This window comes from Amia ocellicauda, chromosome 9 (assembly GCF_036373705.1).
Source record: "Amia ocellicauda isolate fAmiCal2 chromosome 9, fAmiCal2.hap1, whole genome shotgun sequence".
Classification (NCBI taxonomy): domain Eukaryota; kingdom Metazoa; phylum Chordata; class Actinopteri; order Amiiformes; family Amiidae; genus Amia; species Amia ocellicauda.
In genome coordinates this window covers 17,624,048-17,640,590 of record NC_089858.1, presented here as the reverse complement: position 1 = coordinate 17,640,590, position 16,543 = coordinate 17,624,048, and the positions used below count along the sequence as shown (strand labels likewise).

At 44.3% G+C, this 16,543-nt stretch overlaps 2 protein-coding genes across 3 annotated transcripts in view; both read right to left on the bottom strand.

Annotated features, from left to right (window-relative positions):
- ripor1 (RHO family interacting cell polarization regulator 1) overlaps positions 1 to 6,832 on the bottom strand; it is a 69,356-nt gene extending 62,524 nt beyond the window's left edge. Inside the window, exon 1 of the mRNA XM_066713545.1 lies at positions 6,668 to 6,832. The gene's annotated coding sequence lies outside the window, so the exon portion shown is untranslated. The remainder of the gene's footprint in view (positions 1 to 6,667) is intronic.
- Positions 6,833 to 8,020: 1,188 nt separating this feature from the next.
- vrk3 (VRK serine/threonine kinase 3) lies at positions 8,021 to 16,284 on the bottom strand. Of its 2 annotated transcripts, XM_066713540.1 has the most exons (15): positions 16,073 to 16,284; positions 15,198 to 15,346; positions 14,832 to 14,975; positions 14,369 to 14,482; positions 14,038 to 14,178; positions 13,570 to 13,625; positions 13,181 to 13,247; positions 12,624 to 12,708; positions 12,199 to 12,301; positions 11,359 to 11,451; positions 10,114 to 10,246; positions 9,593 to 9,713; positions 9,410 to 9,468; positions 8,975 to 9,111; positions 8,021 to 8,643 (listed from the first exon to the last, which is right to left on the bottom strand). In XM_066713540.1, exons 2-15 carry the CDS (start codon positions 15,343 to 15,345, stop codon positions 8,638 to 8,640), a joined length of 1,407 nt encoding a protein of 468 aa, XP_066569637.1. In that variant the 5' UTR covers position 15,346; positions 16,073 to 16,284; the 3' UTR covers positions 8,021 to 8,637. The 2 variants fall into 2 exon arrangements, with proteins under 2 accessions (XP_066569637.1, XP_066569638.1); XM_066713541.1 differs by lacking the exon at positions 14,369 to 14,482.
- Positions 16,285 to 16,543: the final 259 nt, after the last annotated feature.

The window sequence follows — 16,543 nt, the reverse complement described above, 5'->3', positions numbered from 1 at the left end:
GCCAGCACACACACACATATATATATATACACACACATGCACACACACATACACACACGTCTGTGGGGATGTTTATGCTGTGACTTGGGGTCAGTTCAGAAAGCCAGTCGGGGAGGTCCGACATTTGATCTTTCAAAAACAACTTTATATATTTTTACAGTCAGCTCAGCAACACAGAACAGCTTCAGTCAGCGCAAGCTAAACACAAGCACTTCCTACACAAGTGTAGAGAAACGAATCCGCAGTGTTTTCAGCACAAGGGGAGATCTGTGGACGTGAGTTATAGACATAAAGAATATGAAATTAGTTAATTCATAAAAGCAAAACCACACTTTCTAGCATAAATGTGTGTTCAATAAACTGAGAAGATTAACACTGACAAATGAGTCGTGAATAGTATTTCTTGCATGTGGCATTGTTTAGAATAAAAGGGTGTAAATACTCCTCTTAAACTGTAATACATGCATAATTCTTGATATTTAAAACAAATGAGCCGTTTTGTCTGATCGTTATTACATCCAACTAATGTTTCTCTCATTTCCAGAATATAAATATGACACTAAGTGTTAGGAGATTTTTTACATAAAAATGTAATACAATAAATGTACAATAATAATAATAATAATAGACAGGATATGTCTCTATGGTTCACAAATGCAGAACATCTGCCTGCTTGTTAACTCAGAAAAAGGAGACACCATTGATCATATTCACTTGCAAGTCAAGACTCAGTGAACAGACTGTCTTCCTTCAGACGTGTTGTGAGCATTTACACCTCATCAGGTCGGCCATTGCACACACAGTGACGAATGGGGCTGTACAGGACACACAGCCCCACAGGGTTATGGGCAAGAAAGTCTCCCAAACGATCCAGTAAAGTGCTGCAGTCTCCAGTTTTCCTGAGGCCTATAATGTCCTTTTCAGTCTGCCAAGTGTAAAACATCCCAGAGAGGATCTTAAAACAAATTAAAATATGGAGGTTTAAACAATGTGGGGAATAAATAACCCCTCCCTCCACACACACACACACACTGCTGGAATAAGGTTTGCGTACACCCTGGTGAGTGTGTTTATGAGACCTGGCATGTGGGTTGCCCAGGTCAGAGGCATCCACAGCCCCCACTAAAGGAAGCCTTATCTGTGGTAGGCATGCAGCCCTCACCCTGCTGTCTTTGTTCCTTTGTATGCCAGGCATGTAATTTGCTTTTAAACTAGTGCTGCGGTGAACTGTCTTTTGTTTTGTTTTTTTAAAGGGGAAAAAAACTCTCCACCAATAGTCCCAGTGTTCCAGTAAATAATTAATCAGGAGCTTCAGACACATGTATTCACAGAAGGGGAGCTAATGATTCCCTGGGGACGCATTCATTAATTTTTAAATGATCCTACATTTTGAGCGCTACACAACATATGCTGTGCTGTCCCAGTCCAGAGGTTTGTCTTCCATGTGCCTGTCCTCTGGGCACAGCTGTAGCACAATCCACCTGATGGCTGGGGAAGATGGCACTGTCAACTTTCCCCTGGACCATATAGAGGAAGAATGCAGATAACCGTATAACTAACTGGTCTCCTTGCTATTTAAAAAAATAATTTTCACTACGTGCGGTTTCCACCATTCATATAATTACTAGAACCATTCAACAATCCTTGAAATAATATTCATGCCCACAAACTGGTGGTACGGTGGCTACTCTCCCTCTTGTCAGTAGGAACGGACAGGTCCACAGAGGCGGTTAATTACAAGGCAGACTGGAACATTCTCTTCCTGTCATTGTGATGTCATCACTGTGTAAATTGAGCCAGGCTCCAAAAACAAGGCAGACACAGGAGGCGGCTTAGAGACAGTGGAATGACAGCTGGCCAGAACTTATTTCTCTTCATATGACATAGACATTTTCTCCCACACTGGAAGTTTATACTCTGTTCTATCCTTAAAAATCAATATTTAAAAAAGTCAAGTGCATCTTGGTTTTGCCACTTATATGATTCCTTTCTGGTTACACACAGACGCACACACACACACAGTCAGACACTCACACTCTCAGGTGAGCACTTCAGAACCATTTACAGTAGTTAGACATTCCACCAGTTTGCCAGGGCAAAACAAGGGGGCCTGTGTCCAGTGGAATTCCAACACAATGGTTTCTCATTCTCATCTCCGTTCCTGATGGTTTGAACAGAGGACTCCGGTGCAAATGACTCACGGCTGAGGGGAAGTAAGGAGCTGAGAGTCACAGGACCTTCAACCCGAAACTGCAAAACACGAACAAAGCAGAGAGCCCAACCACTGTGTGCAGCGCAGGGATGCCTGCTTGAAACCGCATGGTTGCTACACACCAGCGCGGCTTTCTGCCCAGTCACAGAGAGTGAATATGGAGGTGAGAGGGGAGCCTCAGCCTATGCTCCTATAATAGCATCTGGCCCTGTAACCGTGAGCCGGCCTACACCTAATACCATCAGCTTCTCTAACCTCATGCAAGTAAATGGGGCTCCACGCGGAATGGGAGGTAGTTGGAGGTCTCTTTGCCCTCTTCCTCTCCCTGACTGTCCCTGGGAGCTCTGAGGGGACACTGGCCTTAACAGAAACCCCTTCTATTACCCCTTGTCTTTACTATGTGACATTTAAGCCAATTCTTCCATACAGGTTACAATGACATGTAACCATGTTTAATTAAGTAATTCTAAACATCAACTGCTCTCTAAAATCCCAGAAACTGGAATCTGTAGTCACCCCTGGGTCTTTTTCAAAGGATGATGAGTAAAGAAATAGAGATGCAACTAAGATTTTTGCTGCGCAGATTTAGCATCCCCCCGAGCTGCAGGCTCCTGTTTATGACAGACAGATCCACAGGCTTAAAATAATGTCAAATCTTCCCAGGCGGGCAACATCCCCCTTGCGCCCGGGTCAATGGGGTGCTAATAACCTGAAGGTGTTTTATTATTATTATTATTTATTTATTATCACATGAATACCCTACTCTGCAGATGTGTTCAGGTTTCATGTCATTAGAGGATACCCCAGTCTAATATGCATAATAATGCTTTCTTTAAAAAATGAAAGGGGATCTGCATGTCAAGCTGGGAAGTTGTGTATGCCAGGAGCTATTGTATCCTGCACGGGCAGCTCACGAAACCTGGAAGGGGTCAGACTGACGCGTCTTATTCCTCCCCGAGAATGAGGAAGTGAGGGCTGCCGCCGGGGGGAGGGAGGAAGGGCACCTCCTCGCATTGGCAGCTCTTGAGAGAGGAAAGAGGGCACCACTCAGGCCTTGACCACCGCTCCCTCCCTCCAACACGGACACGGCACATCTGCACAAATAAACACTTCCTTCTGTTCTACTGATATCCATCGTTTTATCTCTTTTATACAATAGACTCTTTCCTGTGGATTTTCTTTTGTGTGTGTGTGTGTGTGTGTGTGTGTGTGTTTGTGCGCGTGGGGAGGCTTGTGCCAAAATACATTTAACAAGGCCGCTGAAACACAAACAACAGGCACCAAAAGATATAAAAGAAAAGCACTAAAAAGTCATCATTCATTCCATCTCTTCTGGAAAAACAAAAACAAAGATTGATTAAGCAGGGGTTTCTGTAAAAAATATGAACACTTCTCAGTTAGAATATATATTTTTTTAAAGCATTTTGAAAGTCCCAGAGAACAGTAACTGAACTGAGACACAACAACACTCTCCCAAAAGGGAAACTAGCACTTGCATATAATCCACTTTACAATACAGACAACTGACTTCTCCATTTCATACAGGAATCCTCACAGTAAAAAAAAATGCTGAATGGTTCTGGTTATAAATATAATCAGATCCCCCAGTGAACCACATGAGCATATTATAATAATATAATTGTTAATTAAACTGTTCCTTATTGCTTATCAGTTTACCAGCTTATCTTAGGGGAGCATATTGACAAGACAGGTCAGGGGCCACTGGACCGAAGTTGACTACTGGCCCCTACCTCGGTCTCACACCGACTGAGCCCCTCTAGACCAAACGCAGATAAATCAGTGGCGGGGAACCAGCAGTTTAGCTCTCTAATGAGTGTGTAAAAGCCAAGTCCGTGATCAAAGTTTGCGAGTTAGAAAATCGCTGACTATTTCGCTTACCTGAACAACCTTTGTATCTCAGAACCTAACTATATCCAGCGAAGCAGATCAAGTTTAGTTATTTTACACGGTGCAGCGATATAGGCGGACTCGAAATATACAGCATACAAAAACACATCTGAGGTTTCTGTTTGTGTAGGCAGCTAAAACGGTGCAGCTTGCCAGAACACATCAATGATATCTGGGAAGAACTTTGATGTGCTGGGGTCGCTTGAGTGGCCTGGGGCAGCTTCTCATTTCACGTTGGTTTGTTTGATATTTCTTCCACAAAATGATACTGCTGTTGTTTTTGTTTTTGCCCGTAGGCGTGCCTCTGCATCCCTGATTCAGAAATGCGTTCCAAAGATATCTCACGGGCTAGATTCCCAAGGTGTGCGTCCATGTCGGTCTCGTAGTCAGTGTCATTGTACGGACTGACTGCAGCCTCATCTTCCTATTCCACAGACTCAAAGACTGTGCCTGCCTTGTTTTCTTCTCTGAGTCACAGTGATGATGTGATAGAGGCATACCGGTGTTCTAGAACATGAGGTGACCTCACAATACAGTTTGCAGCACTAGCCCTATCTTGTACCATGTTGTTGCGTTGTATAATTTAGATCATAAGACAGCAGCCATGACCACAATTTCTTCTCATTTCTTCAAAGAAACCATTCATTTTCTCCCCCCACCATTTGTGGTCTTTGAGCTAGTCTGCTTTAAATCTCACCCATCTGTGTACACCAGCAGGACTCTTCATGCTGTAACACAGATCCCAACCCAGGGCTCTTCAGGAACCTGGGAAAAGCGGTCTGCTGCAGCCCAAAACAAACAGCATAGGAGACACCTGCTTCCACACACAGCCCCCTCCACTCCAGACACACTGGAGAGATCCAGAAAATATTAACAGATCTGTCGCACAGCTCTGCCTTTTGGAATGTCCAGCCTGGGAGGAATGTGGTCAAACGTGATTTCAAATCAGTCCCTACCACATAGGGCCATAGGGTTTGCAAACAGCTGGGGACTGTACGTGGTCCTGGGTTCATTCAGCCTTTTAAAAACTGCATTTACTCTGACTCAGGAAAAAAAAAAAGAGGGAAAATAAATAATCTTGTGTGTGCGTGTGTTTAACTAAGAGTGTTTGCCAGGTTCCAGCTGTGAACCCACACAGCTATCTTGGCCTACAGTTTGGTTCTGCAACAAATGCAGACCTGTGTTCACAAAGAAGCAAATGCTGGAAATAAAGTGACCTGACACCAGATCAAACTTGCAGTACATGAACTATAAGAGGGATATTAATAGTAAACATGAGTGGGAGTATTAACTCAGCACACTAGATTCAATCTTTGGAGGTTTCTGTGGGGAGCGCTCATTCAAAGCTACAGCTCCAGTCAAGCAGACGCCTCTGTGTTGCACGACTAGTGCGTGACACATTAATAAGATATTGCAAATTAATTGATTTGGCATGTCCTGAACTGGGCTCACACACTTCTGTATGCAATCTATGGCAGGCATGTATTTTTATATCCCTTACCTTCTGCATCCTCCTTAATTTTACAAGTAATTTTGTGAAACTAAACCATTTCCAGTTGCATTGATTTGAAACGTTACTTCTGAAAGTATGGCTGTAGACTCGCACACGAGAAAAAAAGTGCCCCAATTACTCTGTATATCGCGGGCTGCATGCCTCGGAGCTCCCTTTCTTTTCCTCAACACACTACTGTGTCAAAGGCAAAATAAAAGAAAACCTCGCTTTCTGAGGGCCCTCTGTAGTCTTGGTAACCAGTGTCGCTGCATGCAACACAGTGCAGCCGGTGGGTGTGAGGGTCCCGTTATCCTGCCCCTCCATCCCCCACTGGGGATCTTACGGGAACAGTTCACACTTTTTTTTCAGCACGGCACCGCTGGCCACCCATGTATCAGCTGATACAACACAGACGTTTTTAAATCATTAATTCCATCTTACTAACAGTAATTAGTAATAGTACCTCATCACTTACCATCAATGATTTATGAAGCAAAAAGTTCAAAGCCACTGCCAATTCTCGAATCTCTAACAGTTCAGGTTTGCTACAAAGTATCAGAACACACATGCGCGAAATACCTAACCTATACCGATCGTTTGTATTTGTTGACTTCGTTAACAAAAGCTACTATTGAGATACAATTACAGATACTTCATGTTAATTCAATACTGTCATGTTATTTTACGAGTTAAATACTGTAAAGCTTCCAGTATTAGTTATAAGCACTATATATGTTTGTGTGTGTGTGTGTGTGTGTGTGTGTGTGTGTATCAGTCGCATATATTGACTACTAGTGCCGGATAAAAACAAGTACATTTTAAAAGAGATACAAAGTGCATGCATTAAAAATGTACTTCAATGACACAATATGCATTCTAGTAAACTAACCGCCAAACTTGTTCTAGAAATGTTAATAATCACCGTGTAGCGTTAAGAAAACGTTTGATTGGAATAAAACTCATATGAAATGTAATTAGTACAATAAAAGGAACGATTAATACCAGCCAGTGACGACCAGTGTGACCCACAGCGCACACCGAGACGAGCCCCTTACCTTGAGCCCGGACTTGGAGAGGTCCGATCGAGGTACGGGTCTCTGCGGTCTAATGAGAGCACATCCACGGCCACAGGACACTTCTCTTGTCGGTGTATTTAAAACTCCCATCCGAGGAGCCACTGCCCGCACACTGGGATCAGTGCAGCACTGCCAGAGAAAGTCACCTCCCTTTGAATTACTTCACGGCACATGGAAAGGGGGGCGTAAAGAATAAGCAGAATGACAAATCCTACACCGTTACTCCCGCACTGAGGGGTAATATAGTACAGCAGCCCGTTAGCCACAGGCATGCCCGCTCTCACACACTGGCTCTCACTGGGAGACCCATCGATATTATCCCCTGGTCAGATTAGCTGCTTATAACACCTTTTTTAGCCTTAACCGCGGAGCTTATTGCACTAACCCCCAAATCTGTCTGTAATTTCTCCCACACCCTCTGTGAACTCTTAATGACAAATGCGGTATTGTTGTGGAATGCAAAATACATCTAACAATAATTGCTGGGATAATAATAATAATAATAATAATAATAATAATAATAATAATAATAATAATAATATCAAATCATACTCGAGCTGAGTAGGCTATAGCAAAATTAAATCAAGGACATATATTTTAAATAAAATAAAATTATTTTTCTTCACATTTAGATGGGTGATCAGACATAAGATGGCTTTGTTTTCCATTTCATAATGTGAAATTCTGGCAACATCCGTCCCCTGTAGTCACCCCGCCATTCAGGCCAGAGAAAACAACAGGAAAGGTCTTCCAACACCACTTCCAAAAACTGTGCTATCAATACTTACACAGCCCTTGTCTGTTTATCCTGCGAGGACTCCTTAATTTGATTAAATTGCAACCAACTCCCCCCGACTTCTACCAAAACACAGCTCCCCTTATTCTTCAAAATTAAAATCCACATTTCTGTCCTGGGGGAGGTAAGATAGTAATTGCAGAACAAGCAGCTATTTTCCCAACTATCTGTTGATGGGAATCGCATGGTTCACCACATACGTATCCATGCTAGCAAACAGGGCACGGAGACAGAGATTGAGATAGCAGCAGTCCCTGGCCATGCTCAGTGACAGACTACATATCAGGAATGTGGTCAGCAGGGTCTAATTCAACAGTCTGAGGGGCCAGCAATCGGCAAATAAGACTGTGGCTCCCGTCGGACGGCCTACAGGAAAAGTGTACCTGTGTGTGAACAGCCACCAGCTCAACAACAACAACAAACACTACAGAGTATTTTCACCCAGAGCTGCAGCTGCAGAAGGGGATCAGAAGGCATGTGAGTTTCATTACAAGCACAAATCAATGACAAAAACACAACACAAGAAAACAAAAAGCTCCAAGTTAAACTTTATTTAAATTTTATGAAAATTGTAGTCGTATTAAACCAAAACCACAAAAGTTAACAGTAATTAAGCGATAAAACACCATAGAAAACAAGTTTAAAAGGGCAGTGAGTTCAGGACAGCACAGCCATCTCCCAGCATTCACAGTGTAAAAGCGAGCGTGCAGGCACGAGAAAGGCGCACTATAAAGTATCAGTTTGTGAGGCGTGTTTTACAGTGACTGGAACATCCCACCAGTGTTTGTTTGAAATCCTAATCACCAGTAAATAGACTTTCTCCCTCATATTCTTTTGTCTATTGTACCAAAAACAATATAGAAAAGCTTTCAGTCTGTGTCTTTTTTGATACATTCTTCCCATTTCTATCTAGCTAAAAAAGTCTGGTTTTATTTGAAATTGATGTTCTAGGAGTACATCACCACCTTAAAAAGACCAGACCTTGCCCCAGTAGTAAAGCCTTTTGTAATTTCACACACTATTAGGGAACTAAAATCACAGTTAATCAAATTGTAAAAGTCACATACTTCCATACAGTGCATGTTATTTGAACCACTGAGCTTAAAACGACTTGTCCAAGCATCTCTCCTCCAAGAGTCTGCGGTCTCGCTACTCACATCTGCAAAACGACCAAACACAGCCTTGTTAGAACGACTGTATGCAGAGAAGAATGCAACTCCCTTCACAATAATACTGTATTATAGTGTAGTATTATTAAAATAAAACACAAAACGCTGCAAAAAATGTTGGGAGGGGGCTGACATGTAGAGAGCCTGGGATGCTTACAGACAGAGAACTAAACCAATATCCATCTGCATTGCATAATCACTCCACTTGACAATTCTGCACAGGGTTAAGAGAGGCTTGTGTGAGGGGCAGCCCTCTGTGATGACAGACACTAACGGGTGAGCAATCAGGGAGGCAGGTGACCCTTCTGTAGCTGTGTTTACCTGGACATTGACGGGCTGGTCAAGGGAAGCGCCCAGCCGCTGCAGGGCCTCCGTCATGCCGCTCCGCAGGCCCTGGTAGTCAGGCTTCTCACTGTACTGCAGGGCCATCACCTGGCACAGGTATGTCTGCATAGCGGCTGCAGAACACAGCACAGTCACTCACACACTCAGAGTCACACTGGCGCACAAAGCTCACTTTCAAAAGGAATTTAATTCCCTTTCGTGACTTTAACTAGACATCAAGAAAGAATCTAAGGAAAGAATATTACACATCTGCTACTTTTGATTTTGCAAGAGTATTCATATTTTATTTTCATGGGCGATACGGGGTTATTGTCTTCTATGGTAGCATTCTCAGCTTGGCTGTGAAAAGTCCCTAGTGTCCTTGAGTGCTTAATATGCTCATTGCGTTTCATTTGCAGATGAGGGAAGTACCTGGAACTTTCTTTCTGCCAAAACACTGATCCAGGAGAGCTTTGATGTCTGTCTTATACCTGATGACAAAACAAAAGTGTACAAGTTCACACAGTGTATTTGATATCTGCAACTACTCCATTTAATTTGCAGACATAAAACATAAATACATTTAAAAAACAGCATGGGAGCATGGGCACTCACCGCTCTTTCTCTGCCATGACCTTGGCTGGATTGTCCGCCTGCTGTGTCCAGGGCAGGGAGCCCGTGTGCCAGCTCAGCATGCAGTATCCCAGGGCCTGCAGATCACTGCGCCGGGACGGGCCTGGGCACACAGGAAGGTAGCTTTAACATTACTAATACCACTGCCATCAACAACATTAATAAGAACCAGAACAAGTGTCTTTCAGGCTCTTGTTTGAACAAAAACAAGAGAGATTTACAGCGGCCCAACAGAGTCGCTTTACAGGGACCCGAGTGTGCATCGCCAGCCCAGGGGAGCAGCACGAGGGACATTAAGTTACTTGTTCAAAACAACACCCGGTGAGTCAGCGGCACCTGTCCTTGCGGGATTGTGTAAGCCTGGGGAGCGAGGCTTTCACTTTCATAGTCTTTGTGTGTGAATCAATAGGTTAGACACCCAAAAGCAGCCTTGAACCCACACACACACACACACTATACAGATACAGCGTGTCCCCCACCCACCACCAGAGAACAGCTCTCACCAGCTCCTTTGTGGGAGTCAAGGCTGATGAACTCCACAGCACCCTCGTGTGGCGTCCGGCTGCCCTCTCGGTACTCCACGTGCTTTGTGGCAGGACAGTAGCGGAAGGCGTGGTGGTAGCCTGCGAGGTAAACCTGGAAGGGGGGGAAGGGATGCTCGTCAGCCCGCCTCTCTGTCTGTGCGAGTACAGAGGCCCGAAGACTGGCCTGGGCTTCCCCCAACTTCTCTCCTGATTGAGGGCTCGGTGCAGCAATATCCTGCAGCGACTGTCTTGTCAGGCTCCGATAGCTCAAGAGCTCAATAGACTTTATTCAATAGTGCAGGTATCGAACACTCACGTATATTTGTTTTTTTTGCCCTCCGACATAACACAGCCTCCCGTGACAGGTGTAATCTGGCTTGTTGTAACAGTCATTAGGTACATTCATGTTTTATAGCATTATTATTACATAGATTTATAATATTACAGTGTTATTTCCATACAATACCCTTTTATTTGATATACAGAACAAACAAAAAAGAATACAGTAAATAACAGGCAAACATCGTCCTTGAAGTGTTTGCTATACACTCTTGTGCCATCGTTGACAATAGTAGTACTGGGCATACCAAAAGTAACTAATTTATACTTTGTAACTTGTAGAAAAAGCCATGTTGGTTAAGAATCTTAAAGGCACACAGCTGGAAAATAAAACAAAAACGAGCAGCACTACCTATATTATGAATATGCCTTTAAATCTAGCTGAATCAATATTATTATTAATAACTAACATGTAGTAACAAACACTTAATTGTAAATTGTTATGAATCAGATAAGAGCTGACTGAATGTAAAAAGTGGTCCAATGTCTTGGCGAATTGTGATACAGGAAATCTGTGAAATGACAGCCAGGGCTCTATCTCTGTCATAACTGGAATCGCTCACACGGCTAAGAACACAACAGTGATACACGGCTGTTTATCGCACTTTCGCAACTGATGCTTTCCGAGCCTTGTTTTCACTGGGACCGTGAATAAGGTCCAGATATCAGAGATTGGAAACGATTAACACAGTAATGTGCGTCTTGGGCTCTGTGGCTCGAGCCTGTTGTTGTCATCCTTACGGGACTCTTCTGGGGCTTCCCGATTAGTCTCATTAGACTGACACAAATGCAAACAAACAAGAGAAGCCAGAAAGTAGAAGGTTTCTCTGTTAACTGTACATGAAATGCACACCCCTGTGGAAACTTTACTGGAGATGAACTTACCTGATTGGGGTGCGTGGGATTCAAATATACATTGTCAGCCTGGATGTCAGCATGGACATACTCATTCTCGTGGATATATTCCAAAACATCAAGCTGAAGAGGAAGAGAGAGAGAGAAGTAAAAGAAAAAATACATATATTGCTCTTAGGAAAATGTACTCGTTGAAACACAGACATGCCAGCACATTTGGGATTGTACATTTTAAACAATAAAATATATATTTTTAAATAGAGCGGATTGTGATTGTGGATTGATTAGTCAGGAGCTCCTGTCTGAATGTCCTGCTTCGCTGGAGAAACCGTTACACACACAGTGTAAACATCTAATTTTGTTCACTATCCTAATGATCATTTAGCTCAGATCAGTGTGTGGATAAAAGGAGGGAACAGAGTGTGGATTGGCACTGCGCTCGCTCTATGAGGATTTAGCACCACCCAATGGCACAGTACTACAAATTATCCAATGCAGTATAAAAAAAAAAAAAAAAAAAGGCAGCAGGATCACATTTCCTACTTCAGTTATGAACTCGGCTCAGGCATACCACGCACTGTTAGCTCTGGACTCAGGATAAGTTAGTATCTAGGTGGGCGAATAGCAAGAATTTAATTGACCCCTTGCTACAATAACAATCCACCCACTCTCAACAATCTGCAGCATTGTGCAACCGACTGGAGTGTCGGTTATTGTGTTCAGATCAAAGAAACAAGAAAAAGGTTTCAGACCTGGCCCAGCCGTGCAGTTGACTGCTGTGCTTGCGTGTGGGGTGGCATGTGCATCACCCCCACGTGCTCCGGCCCACGTGGCCCTGCCTGTGTACACACTGCTATGTCCTGTACTCACCAGTCTGCAGGAGATCTGAAGCACGGCCTTCTCAGACAGTGGCGCGGCCCCCTCAGCCAGGATGGACTGCAGAGTTCGGCCCATGTTGGGGAGGACCAGAAACCTACCGAAAGGCACAGGCGCATCGCTGAGACTTAGACGGCCACGACCAACATGGCACAGCAGAGGCCTCAAAGTAAACATTGGTGTGCAGACACAGTAGTGCAAGGGCATCACAACTGATAACAATGGTGCAGCATCACACTCCTGCATGGGGGCGAAGGCAGGGGCTTAAAGACAATCATACCACACCTATGTCAATGGCAGTACAGATTCAGCTATGGCAGTGTGAAGCATCATACTGCCTCCTATTGCACAAAGAACTGGACTGAACCCTATGAATCCTCTCCACCCAGCTAGGGGTGCGGGCACCTGGCCACACATACCTGTATGCATCCACATGAATCCCAAAGCCCACACAGACAGGGATCCCCAGGAAATCCATCTTGCTGCGTTTCATCCACTTATCCACTGCACACAGGACAGATAAAGCCACAGATAAGCCTCCTATTTACTCTCATAATGAAAAGAAGCTGAGTGGGCTAATGAGACCACTCTGTACTGCAGAGGTACATTGTGAGCCAGTAAGGAGGACCGTGGCACATTGACAAGGCAGAAATAAAATTCAGGCCCAAGTTCACAGACTCATATTAGCATTAGTCCAGGACTGCCCAAGGTCGTTTCAGGGTCTAACGCTCATCCGTGACAACAGCTGACACGAGTCCTTTGCTGGAGTGGCAGGACGCCACCTACTGACAGCATATACTATGTACAACAAAAGCCTGTGCAAACTCAAAAGAAAATCAAATGTCTCCTCAACTCTCCATTTCTTCTCCTTCCTTAAATAAAGCCATGGAAGGCTTCCGGCAGACTTGTTGACAATGGTTTCCTGTCTTGAGTTTACTGGGCCCCAAGAGCCCTAGACAAAGGGAAGAGTATTTACCCAGAGCAGGTTTTGCTGCCCTCTGCAGGAAATTCAGTTCATTGAAAATCCTTCCATCCTTGGACGCCTAAATAGAGACACTATTAAATCACTGGCACTGTGGCCCAAAGGGTTCAGACAAACAGGCACTGATGCCGTGTTTTAGGAATGCTTTTGATTCTGAAAACAGTTTAAGTAAAAATTAAATACAGTTACTAACATTAAAAAAAACAAAATCCATAGTTCTTCTCATTCCTATACAATCACACCCACCCAAATCATTATCCTGCTGAAGTTAATTAAACCCTGGACACGCTATAACAAAAGCAATGTCATTGCAGATAATTCTTTGGAGTGGTTGTAAGCTCGGCCACTGCCGCTCCCATCTGTACCCTGACACGAGCACTTACCAGTTTGAGGACGTACTTGTAGGCAGATGAACAGGCTCCAGCTGAGTTCTGCTGAACTGAAATAAAAACACACACATTAATAATTTATATAACCAAATTTGTAGTGTCCAAAGCCAACAACAGCACTGGCATGTGACATACTCTATGGAAAGAGTTGGGGAACAGAGTAACCATCCCCATATACAAGACCTTCAAGATTTACAGAGCATTCACCAGCTATGTTTCACAGAAGGAAGTGAAGAAAATTTTGCAAGACCTAACAGGCTAACTGTAACAATACAATTTTCAGTCTGATCTTTATTTTACTTTATTGTAATATTGTACTTCTATTATACTCAATCTGAGAAGGATAAAAACAAACACATGCCAGTGTTGTGGAGCAACACTACAGTGTGGGTGGGATGCAGGCTTTTTCGCTCTCTTGGTAAGAGCTGTGACTGGGGGGGCTGGGACTAAGGTCTCTCTCACCTCCATACAGCAGCTCAGAGTCGCTCTGGCTGAGCAGCTTCCCCAGCGTCCACTTCTTGCCCCCCGAGTCGGTCAGCAGCTCCCCTTCCTGCAGGGGCTCTATGGCACATGCCTTCCGTGCTCGCTTCGCCTTGCTTTTCCCTGGAAGAATAAAAAACACCAAATACTTGTCGGAAAATCAAATCTGCGTTCTGACTCTTTAACCCGGTCTTCCTGTTTTGGCTTTTCCTTCTGTCATCCCATCTCTGTGCTTCCTTTGTCTTGCCTCTGGGTCACTAAAAGCCAACAGAGCCCATTATTAAGCTCCGGTGTCCTGAGTGACACTGCTCACCTGCAGAGGGGGATTTAGGAGAGGTCGAGGTCCCAACACTGGACTCTTCCTCGTGCTTAACCACTGGGGTTGCGAGGCGCTTCCGAGGCGACAGCGGGACACAGCTGCTCTGGCCTGCACACAGCCAGCAGCCGTGTGTTCAGACCAGAGAACCAGAGAAGAGAGACAGATAGAAAAACGTGCTGCTGTGAGTAACCACAAAGTAACAAACCGCAACAACAACAAAAAACACCACAGGTGCCATGCATGCAGGTGAGCATACAGTACAATACAATACAGGTAAACAAGTCAGTTTAACAGCTCAGTCAGTCATGTCAGTTTAACAGGTCTGTAAGTTTTCACACTTGATGCACAGCAAAGGCGCACACTGAGTCTGTGGAGATCTTCAGCAATGCACCACAACAAAATCCGGTGTCATTGCTCGGACTTCTTCTGCCCTGCAAATGGTGGTCTTCTCACTCACCCGCAGATGGAGATTTGGGAGAGGCAGTGAGTGAGGGGGATGCCCTGGCACTGACCACCACCTCTTCCCCTTTGACCTTTGAAGCAGCCAGCCGTGTTCTTCGCAGTGGTGAGAGATGGATGACGGGAACTGGGCTACTGGGAGCTGCACAGGAAGCAAGCACACAGCTGCTGAAAGATCTATTTATTTAAATGAATGTCACTTTAACAGTCCAACATCCTGTGGTTATTCTTCTCTTTTCCAGAGAGTACTGCTCCACTCTGGTCAAATGTTAATGGCTTAAAACTGTACCACAAGGAATTATCTGCACTCAGCAAGTCGTCTATCTATCTTGTCACCAGTCAGGACTGGGCCGCTGCTCTGTACCTGGGCTGTCGGTGACCGCGACCTGGGGGAAAGCCGAAGCCGCAGCCTGCTCGGGGTCCTGAACGGGCAGCTTCTCGCCACAGGAGGGGCAGAACTTGAAGCCTGACTGAAGCTTGTTGCCACACTGAGGGCAGAAGTGAAGGATCATCCTGGCAGTGAGGAGAAAAAGCAGGGTGACAGTCGCGTGACACGGCCAAAGCACATTCTCACTGAAAGACTGATGTTTGGGAGACCAGCTCACAGCTGTGCCAGTTGGCCTGAACACCCTGATTTTGGTGTTTTCAACACGGGTTGCAAGTTCACAAAATAAATTGGCAAGGGCAGCCTGCAGACACCACCACATACAACTTTGCAGAAATCTTCTGTGGACCTAGTTATGATAATGACATGAATGTAGAGTCAAATCATGGTTACAAAAACTAGGGGGGGAAGCAGCAGGTAGATGCAGTTTACATCGTTACATTTGTCGTCTATACATTATTCTCATCCCAAAGACCAGAATGAATACAAAACAACTGGGCTTCCCGCAATCTAGGGAACCGGCACCGAGGCGACATATTCAGGTGACAGAACTGACTGATTGTAATATCCGTGGTACCCGACGTTCATGACAAAATATGGAAGTTGTCTTTTACTTCAACCATGTATTCAACTAAAGGCAAAACAGACAACTAGGTCTAATTATATATATATATATATATATATATATATATAACATTGCACACATCGGTGAAAACATCAGTAGTCTAAGCTGCGTCGTTATACTAGTGTTCAAACTGAGACGAGCTGTGTTAGTGTACTAGGTTAGTGTACTCCATTACAAACAGCAAAACAGCCCGCCCGGCCACCAGTGCAGTAAAAGATCATAGTTGTACCTGGAAACTTGCAGAAACTGCAGGGAGACTGGGGCGGCTGCAGGATAACCAAGTCAGTCGTTTTCCTGTCCTATCAAACTTTCCCACTGTACACAGCGGCAGCAAAAGCGCGGAAAGAAACCTAGATATGTAATACTACAAGATATCAGGACCTGTCTGTACTGTAGTGCTGACATCTGACCGCCATATTGTGTGATAATAAACTGCGCTCCTACTGGCTCTCCTGCGGTGCGTTCTGGGTAGTCTTGCCCAATCACAGCCTCCGGCGATACCAGGAATAAGCCAATCATAGCCCGTATCGCAACGAAGTTTGACAGAGCATCAGTCCGCCAATTACAGCCTGTAGATTCTTGATTACATTTTTTTATATATATATATATATATATATAATTTTTTGCCTTTTGAGTACATATTTCGCAACTATAATATGCACAGTCCAGCATCGATCCCCAGTCCTGCTAATTAGATAGT